This window comes from Semicossyphus pulcher, unplaced genomic scaffold (genome assembly GCF_022749685.1).
Source record: "Semicossyphus pulcher isolate SPU_LCO1_2020_fin unplaced genomic scaffold, fSemPul1.0.p SCAF_2, whole genome shotgun sequence".
Classification (NCBI taxonomy): Eukaryota; Metazoa; Chordata; class Actinopteri; order Labriformes; family Labridae; genus Semicossyphus; species Semicossyphus pulcher.
Window position 1 is genome coordinate 8,068,094 of NW_027211693.1, and position 14,500 is coordinate 8,082,593.

At 42.1% G+C, this 14,500-nt stretch overlaps 1 protein-coding gene across 2 annotated transcripts; it reads left to right on the top strand.

The window, feature by feature from the left end:
• Positions 1–1,352: 1,352 nt before the first annotated feature.
• On the top strand, positions 1,353–13,362 carry fgf24 (fibroblast growth factor 24). 2 transcript variants are annotated; one of them, XM_069669794.1, is made up of 5 exons: positions 1,353–1,384; positions 1,570–1,606; positions 6,021–6,198; positions 9,479–9,585; positions 11,679–13,362. In XM_069669794.1, exons 1-5 carry the CDS (start codon positions 1,353–1,355, stop codon positions 11,949–11,951), a joined length of 627 nt encoding a protein of 208 aa, XP_069525895.1. In that variant the 3' UTR covers positions 11,952–13,362. The 2 variants fall into 2 exon arrangements, with proteins under 2 accessions (XP_069525895.1, XP_069525896.1); XM_069669795.1 differs by lacking the exons at positions 1,353–1,384; positions 1,570–1,606 and adding an exon at positions 2,913–2,935.
• The last annotated feature ends 1,138 nt before the right edge of the window (positions 13,363–14,500 follow it).

Consider the following 14,500-nt stretch of genomic DNA (forward strand, 5'->3'; position numbering starts at 1 on the left):
TCTTCTTTTTTTTTAATGGCAGAAGGGATGTGGGCTCACTTTACTGCTGCCAGCTCGTAAACACATTCACACCTCTCTTTCATTTAAATGCGGGATAAGTTATAGCACATTATTGAAAAAAATCGAGCTCGACAACAACCTGCATTTGAATGGTGTCTGGGAGAGACGAGGCCAATCCACAAACCTGCAGCCGCTTAAAAAGCACACATAGCAGAGAGGGAGAAGCAGTTTCTGTTGCAACACAGCAAGTGGCGGTAACAATGTTATTATAATACGTATTACTGTATAATGATTTAAGTTATTACAATATAAGTATAATGAAAACTCTGATCAAATTTATTTAAATTACACCAAAAAAGTATGATCCCACTCCTCCAATAAAGACCCTTTAAGTCAGGTTGTTTCTGTCCACACAAATTAAATCCCCGAACGTCTACTTTTGGGTAATAAATCAAATTTAAAAACCCCACAAAACAAACCAAAAAGCGCTTCATCTCCTCCTTCTTGTTCCCTCCTGCGCAGCGCTTTGCCCACCGAGAGGAAAAAACCCTCTCCAAAGCTGATGGTCTCTCCAAGATTACCCTATCAGGTGCAAACCGCTGACATGTTTCCACCCACCAACAACAAAAAAGCCTCTCTGTGCCCAAATCTCAAGCCGCAGACGCACAAACACCACTGACAGGCACTGCTGCGCCATCATCAGCCCCCAAACCTCTCCAGGGATCCGCTGCTGCTGCTGTCGCTGCGATTTCCACACTCTACTTGTTTTTGAAAAACATAACTTTTTTTGTAAGCCTGGATAAGTTTGTTTTCCCGGTTTTTGCGACTTTAGCTGGAAGGGCGTTTTGTTATCCCCAGCTTTTCCTCTTCAGCACTTGGTAGAATAAAATGACCCATGCAAGGTGTAGAAATCCCCCGCAGGTACGGACGGAGCTGAGGAGCCTGTGATCTCTGGAGCAGCAGGATTGGGATTGTGGGGAAACTTATAGGTGCGTAAAACTTGGAGAGTAATATTTTTGTGAGGTTTACTTCTGAATCCTCTCCACGCTTGGCACTGATTTACGGAGACGTTGTGGGATTTCGGGGCGCGGAGGAGACTGAGCTGAAAAAACTTTTGGATAATTCCCCCCAACAAGGAAGCACCTAATGTTGCACCCCGTGACTCTGCTGCTGCTCTCCAGTGATCTATCCTTACACTGGGATTCAATCTCCTACTTACCCCCGGAGTTGTGCGCGTAAAGGACGCGCAAGGGGAGCGAAAGCGAAAGAGAGGGGGGCGATTTCGCCAACCTTTCCCGGGGCTCTAACTCTGTGGAAGCAGGTGTATTTCAGGTGTACTTCTGCGAGTCAAGATGTCTCTGCTGCCTTCGAGGTTCATATACGTGTAAGTGTTCCACATCTCCGTTTGCCTTTTTGCACATAAAGTCGTGCATTCTTACCAATAGAAGTCGCCAAAAGCTTCATTTTTGCGCATTGCTTTCATCCAGGTAGGCTGCGTTTTATTTTTCATGTAATTGCCTGTGTGATTCACTCCCCTCCTCTCTTCTCTCTCCCTCTCTCTCCACGTAGGTGTTTACACTTTCTGGTCCTCTATTTCCAGCTACAGGTATGTTTACTCCGACGTTCAACTCCTTTTTTGTGTGTGTTTTTGCATGTCGCTGTGCTTTTAAATGTGTGTAATGCTGATGATAGGCGGAGGTTATTTTTGATGCTGGTCTCATAATATTAAACGCAGGTTTGACTTGTTTAAATTAACTTCTGAACAGTTTTTAGGGCCCAGAGTGAAAAAAATCGACCTAGAAGATGAGGAGGAGGCATGTTTTACACCAAAATAAATTATAATATCAAACAAGGATGCTGGAGAAAAAAGGGGTAAAAGAGACTGCAACACATTTGAATACAAATATATTCTATTATACATGAGAATACTGGAATACTGAAGAAAACACATCTCTATAATAGTATGACAGCATCATCGCGATAAAAACGCAATCGTTGCACTTAAATCCGCATTAAATGACTAATTAAAAAAACAAGCCACTGTCCGGATAAGTAAGTATCACAGGAAAGTCTGACGCGTGTCTGCAGTTTTTTTTTACCCGGACTATTTTAAACTATCACTCCTGCAAAAAAAAAAAAAAACCTGAATTAAAACCTGTTGTTTTTAATTTGAAGTTCAAGTAGCAGTTCCCGTATTTTACAGATTTGTGTAATAAATGTTTGGATCCCTGGGGTTAAAAAGCTGTTTCTTTGAACAGATGGTCTCGTTTGTTGCCCGAGTTTTTATTAGTTGCGTCTCACTTTGAACAGTAATCATTTGCAGGCATTCACTCACCTAATTGCGCCGCTTTGATTCAGAGAAGATGAAGAGAGCATGCACGCTCTCTCACTCATAAAACTATCTGATCAGTTTATTGGTATGACGTGCCATCATAATATTCCACGTGCTGTTGTTTTATTTTTTCTCCATAAGTTATTACCTTTAATATCAAAAATGATTGAAAAAGAGGGTTTAGTCTCTCCTCTACTTCTGTGATGCATTTTCTTCCACATTAGCATCACAAAGTTGTAGCTTCTATGTCTTATGTCCTTGGCAGATAGCAAAAGAGATTTATATTTTTATTTGAAAGAGGTTTGTTATTTTTAAAATATACTTTTTGTGATTGCAATTTTTATTTCGTGCTGGGATCACCCTGTCCATTAGCTTCAGGGACAACAGCACAGGAATAAATTCTCAGATGGAGGACATTTTTAAAAATAAAAATGAGAGAAAATATGAAACAAGAAAAACTATAAAGTGAAATGTTATGTAAGTGTATGTGCTCTGATTATTCCAACAGAGCTGTCACAAACAAAGCTATAGAGTCGACTGATCACTCCTCACATGTAAGACAGGATGAAGCTCATGCAGAATGAGACCAGACAGATGGATGAGGTGCACTTATGATATTTTAATATGTGATTGACATGTTTGTTGTGGTTGAGAAAAAGTCAAACAAAGGAATTGTAGTGTGGCACTTTGAGTGCTTTCAGCCCCCCGTCATGTTACCTCTCCATGTTGGCCCATTCTGCTCCTCAGCGCTGCTACGTGCAGTTAATGGCTCCTACATGTCATGCTGTGGGTGTGATTCCACGAGAAAAGACAACAGAAGCAACTTTAGTTGGAAGACTTTGAATGCACCGCCAACATGTGAGAGTGTGCTGTTCCTTATTTGTGCGTGTGATCCTGTGTGTGTGTGTGTGTGTGTGTGTGTGTGTGTGTGTGTGTGTGTGTGTGTGTGTGTGTGTGTGTGTGTGTGTGCAGATAGCAAGGTGTATCTTAGATGGATGCGACAACTAAGCTTCCTGGGCGAAGACGAGTGCCAGACTTTTGAAGTTTCAACCATATCCGTTTTCATGCTGTGTCTTTGAAGAAAGGAGACAGCGTGATAAAAAGCTGTTGTCGCTGGTGTTCACCTCAGCCATGTGCTTAGGCTTGCCTTTCCCTTGACGCAAAATGCAACTGTCTACCAAACACACCTTTATGTTTGTTTAGAGATGGGGAGATTTGGGATAAATCCCGTAGCAGCCAGGTTAGGCCACGAGTTGTTGTGTGTTGGTTTTTGTTCTCGCTCGTAAGCTTTGAGGTTCTTCTTAAAAGAGAGCTGACAACAAACGATTCTGGTGGTTACATTTTTGAAATGGGTGCTTTAGTTCAACACATTTGTGGGCAGTTTTGCTTATATTTTAAATCTTTTATTCGGTTGTAATCCAGCTGCCTTCTTTTTGTTGCACATCTTTGGTTCCAAACTTTGTTGTGTTGTTCGGTTTGGAGCAGAGAAAACTTGTTTGTCACACAATATGAATATGACGTCTTGTTTCCTGGATGAGAAAAGTCCTGCAGGTGGCACTTTATTCTTTGTTTGCTCAGCCGTTGTGGATAGTGCTGCTCATGCTAACTCTTCTGCTCTTAACAGCATCACTTTCTGGAGTTTCCCTTGGGAACAGCCGGGCGCTAAATGTTTGGAGAGTCAAACGTGAGAGCTTCGTGAAGCAGTGAAAATCTCCTTAGTTTTAAATAACATAGATTTTCAATTACCTCTTTTATTTCTATATTTAGTAAATGTACTTTAAACACATTTTGTCGATATGCATTTATTTAAGGAAGTCTCCAAAATGTCTCACACTTGTTGAAAACGAACAGTTTCTGGATCAGATTTAAATGTGCTGTAAAATGTAAGCTCGTTGTTGAGTCCTGTCCTCGTTCTGGTGGAGTTATAGGATAAAGGAGCGGGCTAAGGTTGACTGTCGGGTTAGGGGTTTGGTCTTTTTGGGGCCTGAAAGATGAGTGCTACATGGCTGTCACGGTCTTGCAGTAGTTTCATGCAGGTTGTGCTTCATGTGTGAATAATTTCTTGGACTAAATGCGTCTAGAAAACGAGTGGACGATGTGAAAACTATGGGGCAACAACAGGAGCCGAGTGAGGCAAAGAATATGTTCATACATATGCTTTAGGACAAGAGAGAAATGCATTATCTGATACTTCCGAGAGATACTGCTCATAAAATACGAAGCTCTGTTTGGCCCCAAACCTCTGATGCCTCAAAGTGAATATTAACACTTAAAATCTGTTGCATCAGTAGGTAATGCATTCTGATTTCCAGCCTCTCATTTTTTCACACTGCCTGATGCCAAAAGTAACATTACGGGCGTGTTTCCTACATGTCAAGATACAGAAGCTGTGTCCCAGTCCAGGGACTGGATCCCCAGAGGTCCACATTTCTAGACGGCATACGTCATTGTGAGCCAACGGGTCCGTCCGATTCCAAAACCTGGTCCAAACGTGGCAGAGAAATGATGCTCCATTTGTCAGTCTAGCAGGCATTTAAAGGGTGCTTGTTTGACATTAAAAGTTTATGTCCAGAGTCACCGTTGGGTCCAACCTAAAGGAGTCACCTTCATGTATTGGGGCACATCTTCTCCATCTGGTTCATGAGATGCGTTTGGAGCCTCATTTAAGTTTTGCACTCACATTTGCAGATTTATTTTTTCCTCCCCGAGTTTAAGGATTTGTTCTTCTGAGGCCACAATTTCCCATCATGTTGTGCTACATGCCATTAATTTACTGACGTTAGAATAACAAGTACTCGGGGTATGTAATGTGTATATAATTAGCCACCTGAGAACAGCCACATAAAAAGCCATTACTGTGCAATTACCACACCATACAGCTGGGGAAATGGGATCTTGGCGTGAACTGAGATTCCAGGGCTTCTGAAAGTATACGTTTCCTCGCACACTTCCACATGTTGGGTGACACAGTTACTTCTCTGACATGCTGTTGAGTGTCGGCTATTTCCTCTGTTTTTATGTCAGGTCTAAGGTGACTCGTAAACAGCAGGCGAGTGGATTCTGAGAGGTGGATTTGGACGATCTGATCCCACGAGAGCGTTTTTGTGGTTTGAGGTGCCTCTTGCCATCTTTCAGTCTTGTCTTCCGCCTGCTGCGTTTCCTAATTTATGGACCCAACTTGGCCTGCAGGCAGATATTTGTTTGATGATAGTGCAACAGGTCTGGATGCTTCAGGTGTATAATTGCTAGTGGCTTGCTTGCTTGTGGAAATGGAGTGCAGGTTTCTCAATATCGCCCAAGGCGCATAGTATACTGCTGTCTCAATAGAAAGCAACAGAAGGTTGCACTGTACACTTTTGCACTTGTTCTGTTGGATTTTTACTCAAAGGGTGACTTCATTAACACGTCTTGTAGCATAGTTATCACCTTGTAAATGCATTGCATATAAAGTGTGCCAGTTGAAAGAGCGGAGAGAAACATTAAAATGCCACAACCGCAATTTCTTGCTTCAGTTTAGACGCCTGAAGCGCAATTTTTTGACACAGGGCCCATAAAAGCAACAGCACACATTACTATCAACACCTGTGCCGTGACGATCTCTCACCGTCTGTGTTCCCTCTTTCCGTTTTTCCATCTTCTGTCTCTCCCTCTCTCCATCTGTTTCCTCCTGTCTCACACCTACGCACAGGAGTCCCAGCAGAGCTCTGCTGATTTCAGGTTTTACATCGAGAACCACACGAGGAACCCGGACGACCTGAGCCGGAAGCAGGTCCGGATCTATCAGCTCTACAGCAGAACCACCGGGAAACACGTCCAGATCTTGGGGAAGAAAATCAACGCCAACGGAGATGATGGGGGCAAGTATGGTATGGGAGAACTCCTGTGCATCTCACCTTTACACTTTAGCTAGTTTGGTATAACAGGATGAGAGTCCACCACCAACCTACCAGCCAGATTTTTGGTGCTTCTTGAGAATTCTTCTCACACCCCCAGCCACTTTGACTGTTTACTACCCGTTGTTTGGAGGTGGCTTTTGATCCTCTCGTGTTTGTCTTGAGCAAAGTGGATGATGACTTTGTTATCCACCAACTGCTGGTTGGGATGCCTGGAAAGATTATGAAATAGCTGACTTGGCCGTGGATGTTTACTGCAGAATTTGGGTATCCAGAGCACGTCTATTTTTATCTTGATAGATTTGTAGGCCAATGGCGTGCATCTATGCCGGAATCATATGGACCAAAATGTACTTGTTAGTTTGCCATTCTGCAAAATATGATGTACTGTTGGTGCAAAGGTTGTGTATTATGCAATCCTGCAGTATTGCTTAACTTGATTGTCTCGGGTTTAAAAAAAAAGGATCAGTAATGGAAGGGGGGGACTGTGATTGTCATTGAAACTACCGATAGGTGAACTTTTCTTCACCATGCAATTGTTTGCAGTGATCATTGTCAGATTTAGCTCTAAATACAGGCAGCTACTTTCCTTTGGTTCAGTCTAGAAGTGTCCAACTACTGAAATGTTAAGATAACAAAGAATTTGACGGATTAAGTTGAACTTGTTTTCAACATTTCCTTACAAGTCTCTGCTTCCATTTACCTTAATTATATTCTTTTGGCTTTCTGTATGGACTTGTTCACCATTTTGAATCAAAACAACCCTTGCGGATGAGTAAATTGATGGTCAGTGAAGCCGTCTTTGATGCAGCGGTACAAACACAAGGCAGCGGGACTTGTGTTGTGCTCTCCTGCAGATATTTTGCTCATAACAGCTGACTCACGGCTCGAAAATTGCTGGTCTTGAATGCCTCTGAGTGAGTGTGTTCAGTCGCAGATGCGCCGAGGCGAAGTTTCCTCACTGCTTGTTAGAGCTTGAGTGGAAGCAGATCCAATTTTTCCCATGAGGCCTTGCCAATTCTACCCTCCGCCCCTCCCCCTCTAACTCTTCCTCCTCCTCCTCCCCATCCAGCTGCAGTACCTGGCACCTGTGAACTCCTTTGCACTCACTAATAATAATCAGGAAGATATTTTCCTTGCTCTAATCCACTCTCAGTCGCTGCAGCTTCAGAGGGATACAAACCACCACAGAAGATGTATATGGCTTCCATGTAGAGCTGTATGACGAATCAGTGCAGCCAAAGTGCAGGTCTTATCATTCCTCTGAGGTATTTGCGTCGCATATTTTTTACTTTTAAGAGACTACAACAATCCTGTTCCAGTAATTGCATAGTACATTCTTCATTTTTAAGAGAGTAGCACCTTCCTTTTGTGGGACAATCTGTTGTAGATGACGGCTGTTGTCCGCTCGGAGCAAACGGTGGGTCCCAGCAAAGGCTTTTAAACTGATAAATGCTGCAAGGTGGACTAAAAGCAGGAGCTTTCAGCCTTTTGACAGGTGACCCTATACTGAAGCCATGTAGTCTACATTGTTCATGTTGCACCAAGCAGGAAAACCCTGCAGTGGTTGGGGTTAGGAAGTCATTGGAAGTGGGATTTAATGGGTGGAAGTAAATTTAAGGAAATTTGTTAAATATTTAAAAATAAGATCAGATATAAAGTTTCTGGCTGATTTTTAGTTTTTGCCATGTAAATACCAACAATGGCCACCAATGGAGTCTCTGAAATAAGGTTTGTTTACAGTAATAACCAACCAGTAATAACCAATACCAAAAGCTAATATGCAGAACTTCACATTGACCGCTTTCTACCTTAAATCTATAATCTGAATGAAATATAATTGTTCATGTTTTAGACTTTTTGTGATTGTACCATGAGCAGGGGAAAGCTTGTAACAATCACAGATAGATTATTGAAGTGTACATGTTCAGAGCTCAGATTTGGTTTGGACGGGGTCAACGACAAATGATTCCTTACAGTTTGAAAGGATTTTATCTGACGCTCTGGGTCGAGGCTTCATACTTGAGGTTGAGGTTTGGGTCCAAGCTAAGGGTGAGAAGGCCAAACTGTTCTAATTTGACTTGCAGAATTTAAACTTCTTTTTCATCTTTTACTTCATGTACAAGCCGTTCTTTGTTGGAGTTTTTCCTTCTCAATGGCCACACTGATCTTTCCAGCACTTAAAGAATCTGAAATGCTGTTCTTCAGCTCTCAAATAAGCAAAATTCTCTACAAACAAGAACGGGAATAGCTTCTTGCCTTAGTTTCACCTTTAAGACAGGTTTCCTTCCTCCCACTTTCCTCCCGAGGTTGGATTTAAGGGTCGGGGGGGGGGAGGAAGAGGAGGAGGGGAGTTACTTCTGCCCTCCAGCCTGTCCCATCCCCTTCGCCTATTCTTCCCCTTCTCCCTTGAGCGCTACTGAATGGCCCTGTGTGTTAAACAAATGGATCATCTTAACTTTTTGATTGAGTGAGCACAGACTAAAGGGAACTTGAAACCTAATCCTGAGGGGCACATAACCGCTCCACAAATGTTTGGCAGATCTCTTTGCTGGTCGAGGGGCGAGCAGAGACAAAGGTGACCTCGCAGGGGTTAACATTTGGGATGTGGAGGGGCGGGGGAATGAAAGAGCCGCCGGGATGTGTCTCGAGAGTGGATTACTGCTGTGTCAGGTTGAAGCGACGGTCGGTGGCATTGTTGTTTTGGTGCAAATAAAAACTAGTTCATATACCTTCAAAAGACTTGAATGTTTTGTTGTCAAAAAACATCACTTTCACCAACAGTCACATGTGCATATTCATTGTGCATGCAATTTTTTGTCATATCACGTCATAGATATAGCCCCAAATCATTAATTTATATGTACAGAATTCTGTTGTACTGTGATTTTGTGATATTGATATACTTTATTTACTTTAATCCCTGCTGCACTAGAGCTAGAATTGAAAGTTGACTGCTTTGTGGTGTTGCATATGATGAAAAATAACTCCTTAAATACTGCAAACAATGTTATTTGTGAAAATTGTAGGCTAAATTTATAATAAGTCATCCCCTTGGTTAAAGAGTTTGCAGGGATTCTTATTAGCACGGGAAAAACGATTATTTTAAGGGCTTAAATGTGTAAAAATGGAAGATAATTGCAAAAAATAAATCATAAAAACATACCAGATTTTCTTTATGTACCTTACACCTTGTTTATGTGAGTGGAAAGGCTTCCCCCTAACAGGGTCCGTTTGTTCTTTCCTTTTGCAGCTCTTCTTGTCGTCGAGACAGAAACGTTCGGGAGCCACATTCGAATAAAAGGAAAAGAGAGCGAACATTACATCTGCATGAACGAGAAGGGCAAAATAGTCGGGAGGGTGAGTACCTTTCAGATTTCAGTTTGAGACTGATGTAAAAGCAACTGATCCAAAAGCTGAATCTGCACTCTGTGATATCAAATCAATATTTGAAATGGAGCTCTTAATCCCGGCTGAATTGAACGCAGCCTCCGGTCGGCTTTCTCCTGCTGTTTTTGTACACCCTAACAAAACCCCTTTGATAACTCGCAGCCCTTCTTCCATTACGTAATCGGCCTGCTCCTTTGACACTCGATCAGTCAATTACGGACTGCAATCACCACAATGCATTGAGAGACTAATGGTCACTTAGGAGGAATGCCATTGCAATTATATCACTTAGTCACACCAGGTGGCCAGGAGCGCGGGATGACTGCATGTGACTCTGCGGACGCCCGCTTCGATATGGAAAAGAAGTTAATATTTGAGAACGCACACTGTGGTGGGAGGCTCACGTGTGATTTTGTTGCATCAATAACTCAAGCTGTCAGCATCGGTGGGGCTGCAGTAAGTTTTCACTCTCTCACCGTGGTCATCTGTTAGAAACATGCATTCTGGACTTTCAGTTGCTGGGGCCTCTTTTGTTTAACAAATGCACGCTGACTTCCTCCTTTAGGATTATTTTGAAAATCGGATAAAATGAGTTTGGCTTTCAGCTTTCTTAATGATGAATCTAAATTGTTCTGCAAATCACACAAGGCCCCCCCTTTGCTCTGCAGACATGCAGAAAGCTTTGCTTCTATGGGCCCAGCTTTGTGCTGTTTTACAAGAGCTCCTCTTTGACCTTTGATTACCACAGACGTCACTAGGAACTACTTTCTTTGGAAGACAATGCCTACATGAACCAATTGTCAGTGAGGTGTCATTTCAACAAGGAACTTTAAAGTGTTGCAGAACTGCAGGACATCTGAGCCTTTTCATAGCACTTAGTGACCATAGTGCATTTCAGTGCTGTATAAGAATCATCTACATTTCTATAGGTATAACACACATATATATTTATTCACATTACTATCTCACAAACAGTCATTTAATTCCACAACAGCCTGTTTTTGAAGAACCAAATATGTAGAGCTCAAACTCTTAAAGGGCCAGTGTGTTAGATTGGGGGATTTATCAGCAGAATGGAATATAATCATAAGTATGTTTCATGGTGTATACGGTAATCACCTGAAAACAAGAGTCATCAAGCTTTCGTAACCTGAAAATAACCCCTCATCTGTACAGAGGGAGCGAGGCTATTCCAAGGAGTCCGCCATGTAGCACAGTCACGTTTCTACTTTGGCCCATATCGAGAAACCAAACAGCGTCTCCAGAGAGGGTCTCTGACATTTTTAGCCGGTCTTGCGTCCAGGTTCTCCTACACAGTTGGAAGGAGAAGATGAGGGGAGCGGTCATCCGTTTGTTTAACCTGCAAACTCGCCAATAGACGCCATTAATCTTAGAAACTTTGACTTTAAATAGTTTTTTTTGGAAGTTCCTTTTATTTTTATTTTACCAAAATCTAAGAGAGAACATTGGTACCACTTGCTTATCTTAAGTGTGAAGCCATACAGTCAGTCTGCCTGGTCCTTATGCTAAGCTAATCCAACAGTCGCCTCCATGGACTTAGAAATGGTATTTCAAACCTTGGCAAGAGGCAAATAAATGCCCTCAATGCCATATTATTAAAATACGGCACAAATTGGCAGCAAGTAGTTTCATATTACAAAAGTGTTGTAAAGTGTGAAGGCATGCATCTATAGGTCATATGACAGTAAACACATTTGCATTTAACCCCAAAGTCCCAGAGTCACAACTCAAACCATGTGCTATTTGTAAATGATCATTTACCTGCCCAAATGTACCTGTTGGCAAACCTTTTCAGTGTTACAAACATGTGATAAGAAGCCATTTATCTCACAAGGACTAAATAAAAGTTGATATACACAACACACCATCATTTATAGACTTAATAGTATTTCAAACCAAAGCTGGAACGCACAGAAAGCCGAGCACTCTGAGCCAGCCTGCACTGACGCAACGGAAATAAGCCAGAGTGTTGGTTGAAAAAGAGGTCATGCTGCCGTGTTAATAATTAATTAATGTCCTATTTTTTTTTTCACTCCTTTCAGCCCGATGGAAGGAAGCAGGAGTGCGTCTTTGTCGAGGAATTCCTGGAGAACAACTACACGGCTCTCGTGTCGGCCAAGTACAAAGGCTGGTACCTCGGCTTCAACAGGAAGGGTCGGCCCAAGAAAGGCTCGCGGACCACGCAGAGGCAACAGGAAGTCCACTTCATGAAGCGGCAGCCCAAGGGCCGGTTGGACCCGCTGGAGGAGTTTCGTTTCACCACAGTAACTAAGCGGACACGAAGGGCTCGGCGATTAAAACCCAAGAGGAACTGATGGGACCAATGGGACAGCACTAATTTTCCTCTTGAGGGGGGAAAAACTGAAAATCTCAAGCTTCTCGTCTTAAAAGAATCACCTTAAAGACTTCACTTCTGTAAAAGAAAGACTAAAAGAACAAAAAAAGTCAAAGATGTTTTATTTTTGTATTTCAGGATGACTGAGTATTTCCTAACTCTTGGATTCTTCTGGGTTGATGTCATTGTGCTAATCTGTCATGTTATTTATACTGGATAAACTAAAGGACCTCTGAGAGAATTCCTGTCGCTGTCGTCCTCAGCTCCGTTTGAACTGCAAGCTGAAGGCATACTTTCCTTTTTGACAATGGGGGCTGAAGCAGGAGCTGACGCAATGTTATAAAAATCAGCCAACTAGAGATTTATTGGAATACCTGTCGGTTTTTGTTTGTGTTGCCCCTGACAATGTGGATCCCATTCTTTCCACTGGAATCAGACACCATGGAGATGAAACGGAGAGGGGAGGTGGCGGCGGTCGCAGGTGACACTGTGCTGCCTGGGATAACTGTGTTAGCTTTGAGTGCAATATTTTACAGGTCTCTCTCTCTCTTTCTTTCTCGTCCTCTCTTCTTTTTTTTTCCATACGTCTCTCAACCTCAGCTTCACTCCTGGAATGCGCTGAACCCTCCGAGTGCTGTGTGTGATTTCCTTGACGTTTCCATGCAGCCTGTGATTCAGCTAAAACACGACATGCTTTGACTAGTCGGGCACCAGCCGGGACTTTAGTCTTGTTCAAACACTTTAAAAAAAACAAACAAAAACATAACAGCTGATGTGATTCATAACTCCACAAAGTCTTCCAACTTTATCACTTTTGAAAGACAGATGTTAATCCCCTTCGTCTCCACCTGGACTCGTTTTTGACTTCTACAAGTTTAGCCGAGTGTGAGCTAGCTAACATTGTGGGGTTGGTGATGAAGACTTCTTCTACCTCCTTGTTCTTTTTGTTTATCTTTACCTTGTCTGACGGTCTGTTCAGTTAATCTCAAGAACCTTTCAGTCGGCGCTGAGCTGAACTTCTTTTCCTTTTGACTGTGAGCTCCTTTCTTTGCTCCTTTCACTCTCACTGGATGCTTTTGGGAAAGCTTGTTTGTCCGATCATTGATCCACAGACGGGAATATTGTAGCTCTAACCAACTCTGATCACTTCATAAATCCACATTCGACAATTAAGACTTCTCCCCTGATGTTGGAACATGTTCAGTTTGTGTCTGAATCCTTAAAGGGGGAAAAGTCTTTGCTTCTGTCATTCCTTCTCTCACTTGACGACAAACTCCAGCCCCCTTCTCACCTGTAGTATGTATTCACCTGTCTGCTGGCAGGTTTTTTTTTTGTATGAGTTGCTACTAACAACATGACACATTTATGATTTTTTTTAAAAACAAATGTAAGCGAAATAATTTTATGACTATTATTAAGATATTTATTGCCTCCCTTTGTAAATAAAATGTGATGAGTTTTATTTGGCCTCTGTTAATAAAATGAGGACTATATTTTAAAAAGGAACTATTTTATGTCTTTATTGCGCTTTCACTTTGTTGACGTGCACGTTGGATATCACAGTGCCTGCATGTAGCGTTGGTTGCACGTAGAGTACATTCCCTCCTCTGCATACTGCCAAGGTATGCATTTTTATATACAAACCCAAAGTGTGAGGACGACTTTAAGGTCAGTGTTTTTAAATTTGGAAAGGTATGTTGCAACATCTTCCAAGGCTTTTTTTATATCCCTGCAAAGGTCAATAAGTTTAAAACACTGTTATCAGAGCTTTATTTTTAAACTTATTTTTACAAAAGACAGTAACACTACATGTTTGCATGTGACCTTTAGTCTGTGTCAAAATCTAAGATACACATGCATAAATATATGGGATTAAATATTGCATCATATAGCGCATTAGTCGTGCAGAAGTCACAACTGACTTTGTCGAGAGTAGTGAAGACGGTCTGACGTGCACCTTTGCTAACCTTTGAGCACTTACTACACAACCTGCTTTGATGTCAATGTTCCAGACCAATAAACATGCAATATCTTAGACATTTTTCCATCTTTTAAAGGCGCTGCAGGAATGTGGAGTAGCATGTCTTATAATGCTGTGTGCTGGAATGATGTTTACAGTAACCGTCAGACTGAAAGATGGCGGCTTTGAGGGAGAAAAAAATACTTCTGTTTAAATTCCAGGAGATGCTATCTGGTAGTTACCTCCAACAGACCCAGAAGTCCCCCGTTCCGTCATGGGCGTTTGGACGTCTGGCCTGCTTTTAAAAGGTGAAAAAAACAGAGCGCTTGATGTGTGACCCAGTAATTCACCATTAACATAATGGATCAGCACTGAAAGCCATGCTCGTCCTGGGAGGGGGCGGTAAAAGAAGACTGCAGGATTTCAAGGAATGTTTTATGTCCCTTCATGTTGTCATCATCCTTTTAAACTGCTTATTATCTCCCATGTACAAGCAGGATGACATTAATTGAGAGGGAAAAAAGGATTTCCTGCAACCTCATAGACAAAGTTTAAAATAAGGAAGGTGC